General features: G+C 38.8%; 1 protein-coding gene across 1 annotated transcript in view; it reads left to right on the top strand.

Annotated features, from left to right (window-relative positions):
* Positions 1 to 19539, top strand: part of ATP10D (ATPase, class V, type 10D) — a 109197-nt gene that overhangs the window by 61751 nt on the left and 27907 nt on the right. Inside the window, exons 11-18 of the mRNA XM_011927330.1 lie at positions 636 to 824; positions 3858 to 4467; positions 5116 to 5222; positions 7135 to 7261; positions 9774 to 9958; positions 15315 to 15624; positions 18574 to 18650; positions 19279 to 19404. Coding sequence (XP_011782720.1) covers positions 636 to 824; positions 3858 to 4467; positions 5116 to 5222; positions 7135 to 7261; positions 9774 to 9958; positions 15315 to 15624; positions 18574 to 18650; positions 19279 to 19404 — 1731 coding nt within the window. The remainder of the gene's footprint in view (positions 1 to 635; positions 825 to 3857; positions 4468 to 5115; positions 5223 to 7134; positions 7262 to 9773; positions 9959 to 15314; positions 15625 to 18573; positions 18651 to 19278; positions 19405 to 19539) is intronic.

Here is a 19539-nt window from a genome sequence, read left to right as displayed (position 1 = left end):
AGTACTTTCTTTCAATAACAAATTCTTAGAACAAACCTGTACTGAGAAGAAAGCATAGTTGCCAAATGTATGTGGTGATCAGAAATCTGGAAGAACCCTTATTAATGTCTTGTATTACTTGAAAATACTGATAAAATATGTTAACTTGCTTATAATTTTTATTTTTGAAGAGTTGTTTTTTATAATAGTAGTAACTTAAGCCATAAAATATTTTGTTGCAATAACATGGTATGAATAATGCCCAAAGTTTAAGAGTTAGTATTCATCAAGTGATGGTGAATGAATCTATGACCAAGGTAGAATTCTGGGCTCAATAAAATCTACCTCTGCTATTATGTATTTCAAAATGAGAAAACACTCAGCTAGATTTGATGAAAACTGAATTCCTGTTTAGTTTAATAGTTAAGATAGTCTCCATTGATAATGTGCATTCTGGATTATCCATTTGTTTTTATGTCTTTTATTTCCCTATTCTTACTTCCCATGACACGATATACATTAAAATTGTTTTTAGAAAAATAAAGTTTACCATCTCATGATTCATAATCCTGGCTATACAAGTTATTTCTCATGTTGATTTAAAACTAACTTTTATATACTTCTTATAACAACGTGCGGTCTTATTGAATTTTCAGGAAACAGATGTGGTACCAGACACCAGGCTTTTAGACAAATTTAGCCAGATTACACCTCGGCTCTTTATGCCACTAGATGAAACCATCCAAAATCCACTACTGGAAACTTTGTACGTCATCGACTTCTTCATTGCATTGGCAATTTGCAACACAGTAGTGGTTTCTGCTCCTAACCAACCCCGACAAAAGGTGAGTAAGTTCCCTAATGCAAACAAGGGTCACTTTCCGGAAGAGAATTTTGGGTTTAAATTTATCTGTACTGAGCTTGATATATGGATAAAAATGATAAATAATAGCAGCTATATAACACTGATTCAGCGTTTCTTCTGTGCTCTGCACTTACCATGGTTTATGTCATGGGTCCCCAACCCCCCTGGTCACAGACCAGTAACAGTCTGTGGCCTGTTAGGAACCAGTCTGCACAGCATGAGGGGAGGAGAGGACCAGTGAGCATTACTGCCTGATCTCCACCTCCTGTCAGATCAGGGGCAGCTTTAGATGCTCATAGGAACGCGAACCCTATTATGAACTGCATATGCGAGGGATCTAGGTTGTGTCCTCCATATGAGAATCCTAATATCCAGAGAATCTAATACCTGATGATGTGAGGTCCTATCCAACCTGTCCGTGGAAAATTGTCTTCACAAAACTGGTCCCTGGTGCCAAAAAGGTTGAGGACCGCTGGTCTAAGTGATTTATTGGTATTAACAAGTTTAATCCTCCTAACAATCCTATGAGTTAGATGCTATTACCCTACTATTCTCTATTTTACAGATGAGGCTAAGTAATTTACCCAGGGTCACAACCGGTTTGTGGGGGAGGTGGGATTTGAACCTAGGAAATACAGCTCAGTACTACTATATTATTTGCCTCTAAGAGGGTAGTGATGAGAGCAGTTCATTTTGCTTTAGTTTATTTGCCAATTTGAAGCTTTATTTGAGACTTCTGAGACCTCCAATGTCATATGCACTGTATCAAGCAAAATATACAGTATTGGATTCAATATCATGTTTAATGATTTTTTTCTTTTGAGACAGAGTCTTATCCTGTCTCCCAGGCTGGAGTGCAGAGGCATGGTCTCAGCTCACTGCAACCTCCGCCTCTCAGGTTCAAGCAATTCTCCTGCCTCAGCCTCCTGAGTAACTGGATTATAGGCACCCACAACCACGCCTGGCTAATTTTTGTAGTTTTGGTAGAGGCAGGGTTTCACCATGTTGGCCAGGCTGGTCTCAAATTCCTGACCTCAGGTGATCTGCCTGTCTCAGCCTCCCAGAGTGCTGGGATTACAGGCGTGAGCCACTGCTCCTGGCCTTTTTTGTTTTTTTCTGAGACAGGGTCTCAACTCTGTCACCCAGCCTGAAGCTGCATAGTACAATCACAGCTTACTGCAGCTTTGACCTCCTGAGCTCAAGCAATCCTGCTGCCTCAGCCTTCTGAGTAGCTGGGACCACAAGTGTTTGCCACCATGCCCAGCTAATTTTTAAAATTGTTGTCGAGATGGAATCTTGCTATGTTTTCCAGGCTTGTTTTGAACTCCTGAGCTCAAGCAATCCTCCCACATCAGCCTCACAAAGTGCTAGGATTACAGGCATGAGCCACCACACCTGGCCAAAAAAAACCTAGATTTTTAAAGTCTATTTGTAGCTTAGAATTCATGATGAATTCATTTTCAATGAGGAGGAAAACTTGTTTAATGGGCTGGTGATTCACCACTTGCTGTGCTAGCCTCCTTGTGTATAGCTCTCTCACCTTTTACTCACTTAAAATTCAATTTGTAGCACAACCCAATTCGATTTAATTTTCCATCAGATCATTTTCTTTTGGCAGCTTCTGAGGTGGTCAACTTTAACATAAAAATAATTTCCTTCCAATTAAGTTGAGCTTCATTAGGAACTGTATTTTTACAAGGTTTTGCCTAGGAAGTTGCTCTTTGAAAAAGTGATTATGCAGTTACAGAATAAAGGCTGTTCTTTTCCCCCCACATAATTTTTCTAATAAATCTGTTTTCAAAGTAAGTATCTTTTGGTGTTTTCCTTTTAAGAAATATTATTGCCTTATTCTTAAAGAATATAATATTCTACTGCTTGAAAGAAAATCTGTCAAGCATATAAGAGTCTTAGCCTCATGGTATTTCAAAGTAATGATAGAAAGGCAGTGAATAAATAGCTAATCAGCATTCATGTGAGATACAGAAACCTCATCTGTGATTGGGTTTTACTCTTCATTCCTGAGTTGCTGATAAGTTTGAAAGTCAACCAGCATAAGACCTTCAAATTATTATAAAATTAGTTTTTTAGGGGAAAACTTTTTAATTTATGAGCATTTCTGAATGAGAAAATTTTTCCATCCAGTTAATTGGCCTTCCATAATTAATGTGAATTTCTCAGTTTAATCACTGATAAAAGTTAAGATTTAAGAGAAACCAGGGTGTACAAATGAGAAAAAGTTCTATGAAAATAGAAATTCAAATCCACATTATGATATTGATAATTCTTCTTGATGAAGCTACTTTGCTTACTGGTCCATTTAAAAGAAAAGTCAAAGTAACAAACTTCTGCAGAATCTGGAAAATAAAAGAGAAAAATACATTTTGTTAATCTTTTGATTTGCTTTCTTCTGGTGTTTTTGTTATGTGTATTATTACTTGTTACTTTTTTTACACTAGTCTCATAGCTTTTTCAGTATTCCCCTACAGACTTTATCAGCTTTATTTTTAAATATTATATAACATTTCAAGATGTGTCAATTTTGCTGTTACTGAATACTTAATTTGCTTATAGTTTTAAAATTGTTGTGGTTAGGATGCACACAATTAAGATCATGGAATTCCTGTGTTTCAAGTTATTTCTTCATAAAAAAATTACTGAAGGATGCCCACTGCTAGCAATATTAACATTTTATGTGTTTTATTATCAGTTGTCAAATTTCTTTCTAAATGGTTGTAGAAATGTATGTCATTCATTTTAATATTATTAAAATATTAGCAAAGTATTACATAAATATTAAAAATATTAATAAAAATCAAATTATCTAAATATTTATTTAAAAACAAAGTTTTGTTTGTATTAATATTTTCCATGGCAGTTGTAAGTAGAGAATGGGATGCTAGCCATTTAAGAGAGTGGTAACTCTTTTTATATCCAATTTATGTCCAGTTTGCCTTCAAAGTTGTTATAAACTGCTTTTGACTGTATTGAGACCTTCCTAAATTGTCTTTCATAGATCAGGCACCCTTCACTGGGGGGGTTGCCCATTAAGTCTTTGGAAGAGATTAAAAGTCTTTTCCAGAGATTGTCTGTCCGAAGATCAAGTTCACCATCGCTTAACAGTGGGAAAGAGCCATCTTCTGGAGTTCCAAACGCCTTTGTGAGCAGACTCCCTCTCTTTAGTCGAATGAAACCGGCTTCACCTGTGGAGGAAGAGGTCTCCCAGGTGTGTGAGAGCCCCCAGTGCTCCAGTAGCTCGGCTTGCTGCACAGAAACAGAGAAACAACACAGTGATGCAGGCCTCCTGAATGGCAAGGCAGAGTCCCTCCCTGGACAGCCAATGGCCTGCAACCTGTGTTATGAGGCTGAGAGCCCAGACGAAGCGGCCTTAGTGTATGCTGCCAGGGCTTACCAATGCACTTTACAGTCTCGGACACCAGAGCAGGTCATGGTGGACTTTGCTGCTTTGGGACCATTAACATTTCAACTCCTACACATCCTGCCCTTTGACTCAGTAAGAAAAAGAATGTCTGTTGTGGTCCGGCACCCCCTTTCCAATCAAGTTGTGGTGTATACAAAGGGCGCTGATTCTGTGATCATGGAGTTACTGTCAGTGGCTTCCCCAGGTAAGTTTATACAAAAATGAGATAGTAGTAATTTGAAAAGCTCGGAGATTAAAAGACCACACTCGATGACTTTATAAAGGCAAAGAAATAGATATTTGGGGACTAATCGCATTTGGTGAAGTAGGGGGAAGCTGCCTAGGATTTGATGGGAAAGCAAGTAAGTTTGGGGCTACCCAGATCTGAGTTCAAATGTGAACTCCATCATTAGTGGGGTCTTGATACAGTTAGCTAACTATTCTGTGCCTAAGTCTTCAACTCAATGGGTCTTAGAGTACCTCCTTTATAGTTTCCTGAAAGATTTAATGACATACTATATGCAGTGTATGAAGAGCCTTTGGCCAAGTGCCTAGCAAATGGAAAGTGCCCAATAAATGTCAGCTAGCAGCATTACAGTTATGTTACTGTTGTTATTGATGATTTGGGAACAGTGTTTGTATCAAGTTCGTGTACTTTCCTCTGCCCAAGGGGAAAGAAATGAGGGAAAGATTTATTCTGAGTGGTCTCTTTTATAGATACCCCTTTGGGATTCAAAACCAGAAGGCTTTTTTATGTGTTTGTTTAGTGTGGATTAAACTATTACTGTTTTAAAAAGTATTTCTGTAATTTGGCAGACTGGTAGGAACTCAAGCATCTTGTCCATTATTTCAGATGGAGCAAGTCTGGAAAAACAGCAGATGATAATAAGGGAGAAAACCCAGAAGCACTTGGATGACTATGCCAAACAAGGCCTTCGTACTTTATGTATAGCAAAGAAGGTGAGACTGCTTAGTGCACTCCATCTTTTTTGTTTTTTCCTTGTTTAACTATCATTGACTGAAAACCAGCATGTAGTAAACCCTAATCCAGGCACTGGGGAAGTCCCCTGGACACTGGCTCTCTTTTTACCTTCTCTATTCTGTATATTGGTTGGTTGAAGTTTGTTCAAAGTATTTTGCTAGAAGGATCCCTAAAGGTTATATTCTCTAAGTTCCTGCATGTTTCAATATGTCTGTGAGTGCTTTTATATGTAAACAGTTGTTTGGCTGGGAACAAAAATCTCTGGATCTTACTTTCTTTCCCTCAGGACTTCGAAAATGTTGACCACTCTGTCTTACAGCATTAAATCTGCTTTGGAAAGAATGAGGCCACAGATCAGCCTTAACTTTTTCATTATAAGTTCTTAATACTCTTTTCTTATGTGCTCGTAAGTCTTTATATGTAAATTCAGATAAATATCCTAGATATTATCTCAGTATTGATTATTCTTTATTGAGAATGATTTTGGTACATAGCATATCCTTTCTAAACCAAAGTTTAGTAAAAAAGAAGATGGAGCTCCAATAAATTATTTGAGGGAAGTTCTCACCAGAACTTTTCATTTCTTACCCAAGTTTTAGTTCATGGGAGCTGCATTAGGGAAAGTGGGATCTGTTGTAGACCCCAAGGAACTCAGTCAACCAGCTGCATGAGGAATCAAAAGCCTGATGGCTGGGCACAGTAGCTCATGCCTGTAATCAGGAGGCCAAGGCAGGTGGATCACCTGAGGTCAGCAGTTTGAGACCATCCTGGCTAACATGGTGAAACCCCATCTCTACTAAAAATACAAAAATTAGCCGAGTCTGGTGGTGCATGTCTGTAATCCCAGCTACTCGGGAGGCTGAGACGGGAGAATTGCTTGAACTTGGGAGGTGGAGGTTGCAGTAAGCTGAGATTGCGCCACTGCACTCCAACCTGGACGACAGAGCGAAACTCCATCTCAAAACAAAAACAAAAACAAAATCAAAAGCCTTCCCCACACACAGTTAAAGGAAGAATGGAAAGTTCAAGATCAAACCAACTCTGCCTTTTCAATTGAATGATCCTGCCCTTGATTAAAATGTAGCCCAGCAAGTGTCAGATTCTCTCAAATCGAATGACCCATGGGCAAGAATGAGTAGACAGAGAGAGGAATTGCCTCACCCCCTTTACCCCACTCTGCTTTATAAAAACTGAAATGTAGATTTCTCCTTCTATGGCAACCTAAAGACAAAGGAAAATGTATCATTAATCACTTCTCTAGGAATTTCGTTTAATTTTTGTTTGGAATAAGACTTGTTTCACCCATAGGACCCTTCTCTTTTTACCATTCATTAACCACATAAAATAACCATCAAAGGAGAATGGCGTGAACCCGGGAGGCAGAGCTTGTAGTGAGCCGAGATCGTGCCACTGCACTGCAGCCTGGGCCAGAGCGAGACTCTGTCTCCAAAAAAAGAAAAAAAAAGCATCAAAAGATATGAAAGGTGCTGCTGGTTACAGAATCCTTCTAACTAAACAGGCCTGATACCATTTTCTCAACTGCACCATTAGAATCAAACTGGATTTAACTGTCAATTGGAGACCACTCCCAATTGTATACTTTCTGATTTCATTAAAGACATTAATCCACTGTCATCATATATGGTGCCTAGAATTTCCAGAAATACTGAGTTAAAGGGTCCATCTGTCATCATTGTTGCACTAGTCTGACCACAGAGTTTGGGAAGCTAGTGTCCAGGTGATGTAAGAATATGGATCTGACGTGGCTGTGCCCAGAGGGAGGAATATGTAAAACAAGTTGATGGTTTGATATTTTGCCAGAGGTCAGTCCTGGTATTCCCACAAGATCATATGACTTACTTCATACCTCTCTTTTAATTCTTCCCATAGGTCATGAGTGACACTGAATATGCAGAGTGGCTGAGGAATCATTTTTTAGCTGAAACCAGCATTGACAACAGGGAAGAATTACTACTTGAATCTGCCATGAGGTTGGAGAACGAACTTACATTACTTGGTAGGTGAATTACGTTGTATTGCCTGAATGGAGGATTTTGAAAAACACTGGATATCTCTGAATAAGGGTTATTCACCAGTGTCTTTTCTTCCACTGTGATTTAATAAACATATATAGATCTGCCTACCCTGTCCAATCTGATCTCTATCCAACTTCCAATCCATTCTATTCTGTTGTCCACTGCAGTGGACTAGACTTCACTTGTGATGGGGTCAGGATGGTCACCCCAAGAAGATCATGTAAAACCCAACACTTAACAAAGACTACAAAGCCAAGTAAATGTTCCAATAAATATCTTGGTTCAAATCAAGATAAATATCATAATAGATTTTCTTGTCAGGCATTGGATAAGGTGCTTAATATGTGTTATCTTTTTGTTGAATTCTCACAACAAATCTCCATCTTACGTAGAGGAAATGTGGGGCACAGAATAGTTCAATGACTTGTTCAAGGTCATATGCCAGTAGCTGACATTACTCATTAACCAAACGTGGAACTCATGTCTGCCTGATTCCAAGCTTTTTATCCTGCACCTGCTACTGGACTAAGGAAATTTATTTTTCTTCTGTTCCTGATTTCAACTAAAATTGCACAACTGATCCCTCTTGTCTTGGATTAAACTGAAACTTAGAATTATCTGAAGTGCTTTAAAAAGTATTGATGCCTGCATCCTATCCCCTGAGATTCTGATTCAAGTGATCTGTTGTGTGGCTTGGGCATTGGAATTTTTTAAAACTCCCTAAAGTGATGCTAAAGGCGGTCAAGTTTGAGAACCACTGTCTTAGAGTCTGGAGACCTAGATTCTAATATAAGCTTTGATATACCAAGATACCAGCTTCTGAGCTCCATTCCTCTATTTAGGAGGAAAACATTGACCTAACTTAGTATCTAGCAAATAGAGCAATGATGCCTACACCAAGTGATTTTTCTGTGACAGTGTAAGTAGTACAGGTCCACATTTCCTCATCTGCAACTGCAAAATCAAAAATGCTCCATGGGTTTAGTGCCAAAACTCATTTGGTAGAAAAATCATGCCTGATTTGATATAAGACGATTTATAGTTCTTTATTATCCTAATTTGTGTGAACATTTGTCAGTTTTCCTGCAGAAATATTAATATGCTTGATTACCAAGTATTATAGAATATGGTATATGCACCATATTACTTTTTTAATATCTGAAAAATGTTTGAATTCCAAAACATATGGCCCCAGTTATTTCAGAAAAGGAAACTGTAGACCCATGAAGGAACATTGCAAATAGACATTGCATCTTACTGGCAAGAGCATTCTTTAAAAGCCTGCCCTTTAAAGGACATGAACAGATATTTTTCTAAAGAAGACATACAAGTGGCCACAAACATGAAAAAATGCTCAACATCACTAGTTATCAGGTGCAGACAAATGCAAATTCAAACCACAATGAGATACCATCTTACACCAGTCAGAATGGCTACTAAAATGTCAGAAAACAACAGATGTTGGCAAGGATGCAGAGAAAAAGGAATGCTTATATACTGCTGGTAGGAATGTAAATTAGTACAACCTCTATGGAAAACAGTATGGAGATTCTCAAAGAACTGAAAATGGAATTACCCTTCAATCCAGTAATCCCACTACTGGGTATCTACCCAAAAGAAAAGAAATCATTATATCGAAAAAGTACTTGCAATCATAGGTTTATCACAGCACTGTTCATGATAGCAAAGTCATAGAATCAATCTAAGTGTCCATCAACAAACGATTAAAGAAAATGTGATATATATATATATATACACATACACACACACATATATACATACACAATGGAATCCTAGTCAGTCATAAAATAGAATGAAATTGTGTCTTTTGCAGCAACATGGATGAAACTGGATGCCATTATCTTAAGTGAAATAACCCAGAAACAGAAAGTCAAGTACCACATGTTCTCACTTATAAGTAAGAGCTAAATAATGTGTACACATGGACATGGAGAATGAAATAGTAGACATTGGAGACTCAGAAAAGTGGAAGGATAGGTCAGGGGGCAAGGGATGAGAAATTACCTAACAGGTACAATTTACGCTATTGGCATGATGGTTACACTGAGAACCCAGATTTCACCCCTAAACAATATTTCAGTGTAACAAAACTGCATTTGTACCCCCTAAATCTATAAAAATAAAAATAAATAAAATCCCACCCTTATCCTTGGGAATATCATAGAATTATAAAATTGTAGTGGTTGCATAAACAATTGACTCAAACCCCTTCAATTTATGGATAAGAAAACTAGCCAAAAGGAGAACAAGTAAGTTTGATAAATTCATTGATCCCTGAGGCTTCCTTCCCAAAATATTACATTGCACATAATTTTGGTCTGGGTTGTCAAACCTCCTTTGACTCTCCAGAGGCAGCTGGGCAGTTTATATAGTTTAGGGTTGAGCTAGCTAACAGATATGATTCAACTGTAGACTGAGCTTCAGCTGGCTTTGGTTTCTTACAAGTCCTATTGCACTTTGGTTATTTTTTAGGTGCTACTGGCATTGAAGACCGTCTGCAGGAGGGAGTCCCTGAATCTATAGAAGCTCTTCACAAAGCGGGTATCAAAATTTGGATGCTGACAGGGGACAAGCAGGAGACAGCTGTCAACATAGCTTATGCATGCAAACTACTAGAGCCAGATGACAAGCTTTTTATCCTCAATACCCAGAGTAAAGTGCGTATATTGAGATTAAACTGGTTCTTCTATATTTTCAAAGCCATTGGAACATCTGAGATTTGATGTATGCAAGGATAAAAAACAAAACAAAACAGCAACCATTAGCTTTTGTTTGTTTGTTTTGATTTTTTTTGAGACATAGTCTTGCTCTGTCACCCAGGCTGGAGTGCAGTGGTGTGTTATCTTGACTTACTGCAAACTCCACCTCCAGGGTTCAAGCAATTCTGCTTCAACCTCTCAAGTAGCTGGGATAACAGGCATCTGCCACCACACCTGTATTTGTATTTGTATTTGTATTTTTAGTAGAGACGGGGTTTCACCATGTTGGCCAGGCTGGTCTCGAACTCTTGACCTCAAGTGATCTGCCTGCTTTGGCCTCCCAAAGTGCTGAGATTATGGGGTGAGCCACTGTGCCCGGCCAGCAACCATTAGCTTCTTGATAATTTTTTCTATCCAGAAACCTACCTTGTGCTTGGAAGGGTGTCATAGTTCTTCTAAAGGCTTGGTGGAAAATTATAATGATTCAGAGGAATCATTGCTGAATAAAGGCATTAGGAGAAAGTTTTGTTTTATTTTTTTATTTGCTTTCCCCCCATCCACACTGGATTACCAGGGATCTGACAGGACTTAGCCCAAAATGAGAAAATATATCAAGTCCTGAGACAGGAATCTACCTCCCTTTCAAGATGAGAAAAAGTGATAGTGTCTATTGAATCAGGTGAATAAATTATTAAATATTTTGGCAATTCAAAAAATAGACTCTTAGGGAAATCATGCCTTCTTGTAATTCCTAGATAGTGCTCCCGAGAATATCATAAGTTTGAAGAACTGTTTAAGGGAAAAGGAAAATGTCATTTTTTTAAAGAAGAAGGAATATAAGAGGCTTAGACTCAGACCAGTTTTTTCTATTTTTGCCTCCCACTAATCTGTAACGCCAATGTTTGATCAGATAAATGAGGGTTTTATTTTTCTCAGAAGCCTTTCAGTATAGTGATAACCTCCAAGATTTGTGCACATTGTTTATTTTTTCTTGAAAAACTTCCTCCCATTCTTCTTCAGCAGTCAGACTTAATCAGTGATATCAATCCCATCACTGCAGTCTGCCTTCTTTGAAATCTTGTGGAACTTTTCTTCAAGATCACTTCTTGAGCTTTGCCTGCCTAAGGCTGCCATGATTGGTTAGCATGTTTTTGTTTGTTTGTTTGTTTTTGAGATGGAGTCTTGCTCTGTTGCCCAGGCTGGAGTGTGGTGGTATGATCTCGGCTCACTGCAATCTCCATCTCCCGGGTTCACAACATTCTCCTGCCTCAGCTTCCCGAGTAACTGGGACTACAGGCTCCCAACACTATGCCCGGCTAATTTTTTGTGTATTTTTAGCAGAAACGAGGTTTCACCGTGTTAGCCAGGATGGTCTCGATCTCCTGACCTCGCGATCCACCCGCCTCAGCCTCCCAAAGTGCTGGGATTACAGGTGTGAGCCACCGCGCCCCGCCTGGTTAGCATGTTTTTATAGTCAGGCCTCAACCAGCACCCAGCTAAATGGTACATTTTGAGAAAAGGGAAAAATAGAGTGGGTTCTTCTTTACAGTGGCCCAGTGACCCGTAACCACAACCACCAGCCAACTCCCAGTAGCTGCAGGGGGCAGAACCAAAGAAAATGCTTAGTCATTTCAGTTACCAAAAAGAATGTAGCCTAGGTGGCTGGTAAGACTAGCGATCAAATGCTTGGCCTGCTGCTGACAGAGTATTCGGCCTTGGGGAGTTACCCTCCTATGCCGCTTTTTCTTTACTTGTAATGGAAGAGTAATGACTATTTAATAGGGTTTTTGTGAGCATTAAATGAAAAAATATAAATTGTTTAATACGGTGCCTATGAGATGAAAGAGGTTCAGTAAGCATTAAAAAAGAAAAATAGAGATTGTTGTGAATAGTAAAATCTTTAGGACTGTGAAATTCATTTATAATGCAACATATCCATGTAAAAAATTACACTTGTACCCTTAAATTTATATAAATAAAAAAATTATTTATAAATACACAATTTTTCTTATGTTTAAAGGCATTTAAAACTACCAATTCAAGAAGTATTTACTGAGTATCTATAACTTTTTGCTATCGATAGCTATTCCACGTGTGAAGTTTCCAAATAACTAAATAGAATACAACAAACATAATTAATTTAGTTTAATCACGACTCAAGATAAAAAGCCAGGCACATAGTATGGGCTCAGTCAGTAGTATTTAACTCCTTTCTTTCCCCCTCACACTCCTAGTCCCTCAGGAATCACTAAGAGTTTAAAAGGACTTGAAGATCATGGAGCCCAGTGTGTCACAGTGAAGGAATTGCTCCTATAACATTCTAAATAGGCAATGTGGCAGCCAGTGGAATGTCTGAAGTCACTTTTGTTGTGTCATCTTTACAAATTTCCATCAATGTTGTTCTTCAATTTACAAATTAGATTATAAGTGTTTCCAGTTACAAACTTTACCTTTTCCTCTCATAGAAGTTTTTTTCTTCATTTGTTTTAATATAGTCATATTCTGTTTGTAACTAGTTACTACATTGGAATATACAAAGGCCTTTCAGGATTGGTCATTTAATTTTTTAAGTTTTATTTTTGTAATTTCATTTAAACTTTTCTCCTCAGATTGGTAACTTTCTATCTTCATAATTTATATTGGAATCTACAAAAAGGCTTTCCATATCTGATCTCATTTGACAATTACAACAAATAGACATGTAAAATAAATTATCTGTTTTATAACCTGAGATTCCAAATGCTTGTGATTTCTCTAAGCACATCTGATTACTAAGCTTTAAATGTTCTGATTCCTATTTCAGTATATTTTCTAATTATATATCACATATTACTTATATATAGTTGATTCTCCTTATTTGTAGAGCTATGGTTTATGTAGTTGCCTTGAGCTCTGAATTAGTAAACACTGACCACTGCTTTTAGAGGAGATACAAAGTTAGCTTACTCTAATTACAATGTACTGTCAACAATCAATATGTGACCTTATTTCTTCTGAAATGTACCTTATTTCATGTGTGTATTAATGATTCATTAACGTTAAATGCATTGCCAACAACACTGTAACTTATACCCAAACAAAGCTTATCTAACATGGGTAAGTTCCCCCAATAAGACACATCACAGCCCTTTTTGCTTGGAAACACTGCAGCACCATGATTGGAAGTCATTTTAAACAGCAAAATCACTGACAAAAAGTAGAAAGATGCAAAAAATATGCCACTAAATAGCCCATGAAAAGAAGACTTTGCTACAGTTTGAGAACTGGCAAAAGAAGGCATCATGGTATTCAGCTTCAGCTGGGAATGGGCATATCACGTGACTTAAATGTCACTCTATGCATGTGACACTCAAATGTCACTCTGTGACATGTGACCACAAAAGCACCTCAAGTATTGTGAAATTACAGATAAATTTTATCATGTAGGCGAATTGACAAATGTGGACTCCACAGATAATGAAGATTAGCTGTGTGTGTGTATGTACTTCTGTTATTTTTATAATGAAAAAATAGTTAATTTGTAAAGCCTAAACACATACTCAAATAAATAGAAGAGTACAAAAACCTTTATAATCAATTTATAGTCATAAAACTACAATTTAAAATTATATTTTGGAGAATATCCACAGACTGTATTCTGTATACTGGAAGCATATTGATGCCACAAAGACTGTATTTATATTGTTGTATGGTATTGCAGCTGTATTCTTTCAATTACAAATGCCTTACACATAATCCGATGTTAATTTTTTTTTTTTTTTGAGACGGAGTCTCGCTCTGTCGCCCAGGCTGGAGTGCAGTGGCCAGATCTCAGCTCACTGCAAGCTCCGCCTCCCGGGTTTACGCCATTCTCCTGCCTCAGCCTCCCGAGTAGCTGGGACTACAGGCGCCCGCCACTACGCCCGGCTAGTTTTTTGTATTTTTTTAGCAGAGACGGGGTTTCACTGTGTTAGCCAGGATGGTCTCGATCTCCTGACCTCGTGATCCGCCCGTCTCGGCCTCCCAGAGTGCTGGGATTACAGGCTTGAGCCACCGCGCCCGGCCCCGATGTTAATGTTTTCAATGACTGTGAGGCATGTTACTTTCTAAATGTGTCTTTTTAATTTAACCAAACTCCGGAATGATTTTAAAAATAATTTTTACTATGATGTAATGAGCTGTATGAGCATATCTGATTCATCTTTGTATACTTTTCCTTAAGGGCTTTGGAGGTGTATGAGATCAAATTCATTCCTAAAATAGAGCCCTATGAACACTCCACAAGAGTGTTTATAGTTTTTGTGCTGTTTCATGCACACATATCCATATCTACTTCTTCCTTACTTTTCTTATTTTGTTGTAGGTTGAGAAATGCTTGATGAAACAGCATTTAAAATCAAAGCAAACAAGCTCTGAGTGAGTGCTCTTTCACAAATAAACTATTTCAGACTTAGTGTATACACTAAACTTAAATTCACTGCTCCTGGATTTGGAATCTGTTCTTAGTGATCACTTGACACAATAATTTCTGGATAAGCTTATTGTTCATCTTCTTGAGTAGAATTCATTCAATGAATGTTTACTGAGTACCTGATGTGGTCCTCTTTTAAGCCTCATGAAGGATTCAAAACTGCCTTTAAGGAACTTCCTAACTAGTATGGAGTGAGGATGTATACAAACGAGATGTGATAAGTACCACCAAGAACATCCTGGCCAACATGCAAGCGCCATGAGGGCAGGAATTTTCATGTTTGTTGGTGTAGGTCCAGCTCATAGAATGTTTTCTCATATATAGTTTCTCATTAAATACTTAGTGAGTGAATGAATACATTGAATCCAAAAGAAGAGATAAACAATAATTACTATTTCAAATGTCTGCCATGTGTCACGCCTTACACTAGGAGTTTTGCATGTATTATTTTGCTTAAGCCTCACAACAACATTATGATGGAAATAATATTTGCATATTTTAATGAGAAAGTTAAGGCTTAGAGAGGTTACATAGTTTGCCCAAGGTCAAGCAGCTAATAATTGGCAGAATGAGACCAGAAGACTCTTGGAATTCACTGTTCAAGAAGGCAAATTGCACACATGAAGAAATTTCACAGCTATTTCTTTATAAGAAATACAGTTGGGGGTGAGATGTTCTCCTTCCTTTTAACCCATCCCCACATACACGCAGAACTCTCTGTGGAAGACTCGTAAAATCTTTGAAAATAATCATTATTTGAGGTTTTCTTGATTCAGCAATTGCTAAAAAATGACAATAAAAATAGCAACTGGTTCTGGCACTAAGGGAGCCTGGAGGCTAACCACCTTTGCCTCTTATTTCAAGGATGCCTGTGGGATGCTGATGAGCACAATTTTGAAAGAACTTCAGAAGAAAACTCAAGCCCTGCCAGAGCAAGTGTCATTAAGTGTAGATTTACATCAGCCTCCTGTCCCCCAGGACTCCGGGTTACGAGCTGGACTCATTATCACTGGGAAGACCCTGGAGTTTGCTCTGCAAGAAAGTCTACAAAAGCAGTTCCTGGAACTGACATCTTGGTGTCAAGCTGTGGTCTGCTGCCGAGCCACACCGCTGCAGAAAAGTGAAGTGGTGAAATTGGTCCGCAGCCATCTCCAGGTGATGACCCTCGCCATTGGTGAGTGAGGATGAATCCGAGTCCTGCACTTCTTCCTTTTACACCACACCAGACACCGATCCTTCTGCCCCTCTCCCACCGCTCCTTCCATTTTCCTCCTCTCTTTCTCTCTACCACATTCACTCCTTCCCATCACCTATTTGAGCACCTTCCTCTATCACCTATTTGAGCACCTTCTGTGAACCAGGTAGTAGGGATGTGACATGGTAAACAATAAAATAGTCCAGACTTCTTAGTTTAGTGTCAGATCCCCAAATCAACAAGCTTAAGTCGAGTAATAAACTGAATCACAGAACTGAAAAATTCATGTGTTCTACCTTCAGGAAAACTAAATTCAAGGACATGACAGTTCATTTATCCATTCCACAAATATTTATCAAATGCTTTCTTTGTACCAGGCATTTTTCTAAGGAATGGAGATACAAGAGTATATAAAATTGACAAAGTACCTTTTTACAAGGAATTTACATCTAGTAGGAAGGCATACAGTAAAACAAAGCATAAATCTGTAAGGTATCAGATAGTGATAAGTACTATTGAAAAAATAAAGTGGAATGAGGAGATGTAGAGCACTGGAGATAGGCTGGGGCTGCTCTTTTAAGCACGATTTTCCAAGAAGGTCTCACTGCTAAGGTTGACTGGGAGCAGAGACATGAAGGAAATCATAAAGGGGCCATGGAAGACATGGGGAAGAATATTCCTGGAAGAGAAGACAGCGAAAATGAAAGCCATGAGGGGAACCATGTTTGGTGTGTTTGAGGACAAAGCTGATTAAGCAAAGGGAGGAGTTTTGTGCAGGTTATTAAAGGTCAGAGAAGCGACAGAGGGCCAGATCACACAGGGTCTTAGAGGACACTGTAAATTTAGGGAGCCATTGAAGGATTTTCAGCAGAAGTGGGACATGATTTGCCTTAAATTTAAAATGATCATGTTGGCTGTTCTGTCAGAGTAATTGTTGGACTGCAGAGACATATGAAATCAGTTTTGATAATTCAGCAAGAGACGATGGCGGCTTGGGCACAGCTGGGAGCAAAGGAAGGGTTGGGACGTGGTCAGATGGGCATGGTCTGAAAAAAGACCCAGTGACATTTGCTGACATATTGGATACGTTATATGAGAGAAAGAGTTGTCAAAGGGAACGCCAAAGGTATGTCTAAGAACAGAAAGAACAGAGTTGCCATTTACTGAGATAGAGGCAGGGGAAATTGGGAATTGGGTCTTACTCATGTGAAGTTTGAAAAGGCCATTAAATGTCTAAGCAGTGATATCGGTGTGAAGCAAGAATAAAAGTCTGGAATTTAGGAATAAGAAATTGGCTAGAGTTGTAAATTTGAGAATCAGAAGTCTAGTGGATATCAGGCTGGGTACAGTGGCTCACGGCTGTAATCCCAGCACTTTGGGAAGCCGAGGTGGGTGGATCACTTGAGGTCAGGAGTTCGAGACTAGCCTGGCCAACAAGGCGAAACCCCACCTCTACTACAAACATGAAACTTGGCCAGGCATGGTGGTGGGAGCCTGTAATCCCAGCTACTAGGGAGGCTGAGGCAAAGAATGACTTGAACCCAGGAGGCGGAGGTTGCAGTGAGCTGAGATTGTGCCACTGCATTCCACTCTGGGTGACAGAGCAAGATTCTGTCCCCAAAAAAAAGAAAGAAAAGAAAAAAAAAAAGAGTCTAGTGGATATTAAAGCCTTGACACCAAAGAATGAGTATAACTGAAGAGAATTGTAGTATGAGATTAAGATCTCAGAGACTGCAGTATTAAGCTGAGGACTTGGCGTATCAACTCTCTCTTTCAATGTCTGTTTTCCCTCTGGACTGCTTCCAGTCTCAGGTAACTTTTCCCCCCAGGGTGGTGATGTAGCCACTAAAACTCCTGGGTTTCCATCCTATCCTATTAACAACTTGGGTGAAAAGATAGCATCACTTTTCAGATTGTTGCAGTAAAGTTTCAGGATTAGGGTGGAATTTTGTTCAATTATCTTGTTGAATAAACAAATAAATGAATTATTCAAGCTTATGGATCCAGATGTTTGCAAAGCGAAAACTCCTGGATATATAATTATATATAACATAATTATAATTTATTACATTATAATTATATGAATTATATATAATACTTATAATTTATATCATACATTATATATAATCTATAACAATTATATTATAACTTATGATAATATTAATTAATTGGAGTCATATGTCCATCTCTGAACCAATTACTGAGGCCAGGGAATAGAAGATGCTGATTGTACATATCTGGGTCACTTGCTTACGTATAAATATGGAGGTTTGTGTTCACCCTAACAAACCACGTAAACTAAGAATTTCCGAGGAAAATCAGTATACTTTTACTGAAAAACAGGTGAATGGTTGGTGATCAATTGTTCATCATCACAGGAATGTGGTACCTACTCCTAAGAAGCTTCCTGTGTTGGGGAGACCAGTAAGTCTGTAGCAACCGTGATACTGTGTGATAGGTGTGCTAGAGATACATAGGGTGGTGCTGAAGCCTTATGAAAGGGCATCTGATCTTTAAAAAAGTATGAGAAGGATTTCCAGAGGAAATGACATCTAAGCTGAGAACAAGAAAAATTGAAATCCAGCAAAGTGAGCTGTGGGTGATAAGGACAGTTTTATCATGTGCATGGCTGCAGGGAGAAGGGTGTATCTGGAGAATGGAAGGTAGCATGAGTGACATGAAAAACAAGATCAGTCTGGGTAGGTGCCATAGTGTGAAGGAGTTTAAAGCAGTGTTGAGTTTGGAATTCTTCCTGATGGCAGTGGGATGCCACTTCATTTCTGTTTAACTTACTTCTGGGAAACTTGGAGAAAGGGATGAACTTTGAAGGATGTATTTGTTCACTCGAGCTGCCCCTATCGATTTGCAACATTTACACCCTTTTTTTACTCCTCATATGTTTCTCTCCTTTTTTTCTGCCTCATGAAGGTGATGGTGCCAATGATGTTAGCATGATACAAGTGGCAGACATTGGAATAGGGGTCTCGGGTCAAGAAGGCATGCAGGTGAGTGGATATTGTGCACCCAAGTTCTGTGGCCTTGACCTGCCCATCCAAAGGCAGCATTCTCCACGGTAAATTCTCTGTGGCAGAGTGAGGCTGTGTGTGGCTAGCTGAGGAGTGGGAGACAGGAAGTTTACCTATCCATTCCCTGATTTTTTTACTAGGTGAGTATTATGGCATTTCCTGGATAATTTTAGCTGTATTATTCACCTGTTAAAAATAGAGCTAATCTAAATCATAGGAATGTATGTTTTAGTTTTGCAATAGCTGCGTAAATTCTGACTCTGAAGAAGCTACTAAGGATTTGAAGGCAGGACCTAAAGATCTTGAGGCAGGTGAGGGAGGAAAAAAAAAGGGAAAGAAGAGGATATGAGAGGAGAAGGAAGGAAGTGGGAGTGTCCTATCTGTGTGCACGTGTGTATACGTGTGTGTGTGGGGTGGGGGGTGGTATTTTAGGCACAAAATTCAGATAAAAGCTCATAATCCAAAAAATGATTTTCATTCATCTATGGAACAAATGCTATCAGAAGAAGGTAGAATATGAGACTTAGAGTTTCCCAAGAATTGTGCTGTGTCTGTTCTAACATGTTTGATCATTCAGGATGGCATTCTCTCCCCATTGCATCTGCAGGCTGTGATGGCCAGTGACTTTGCCGTTTCTCAGTTCAAACATCTCAGCAAGCTCCTTCTTGTCCACGGACACTGGTGTTATACACGGCTTTCCAACATGATTCTCTATTTTTTCTATAAGAATGTGGTATGTAACCCCAGAGAATTTGTGCCTTTTCCCTTCATGTCTTCCAAGCCTGTTGCATCAGGAATGAAGAGGAAGTGTCCTATGCTAAGCTCACTTTCCTTATTGAAGTATTGGGAACAGCCAGGACCGGTCTTG

This window comes from Colobus angolensis, unplaced genomic scaffold (genome assembly GCF_000951035.1).
Source record: "Colobus angolensis palliatus isolate OR3802 unplaced genomic scaffold, Cang.pa_1.0 Scaffold71, whole genome shotgun sequence".
Lineage (NCBI taxonomy): Eukaryota > Metazoa > Chordata > Mammalia > Primates > Cercopithecidae > Colobus > Colobus angolensis.
Note: the sequence above shows the minus strand (reverse complement) of the source record. Positions and strands in the feature narration are given on the sequence as shown.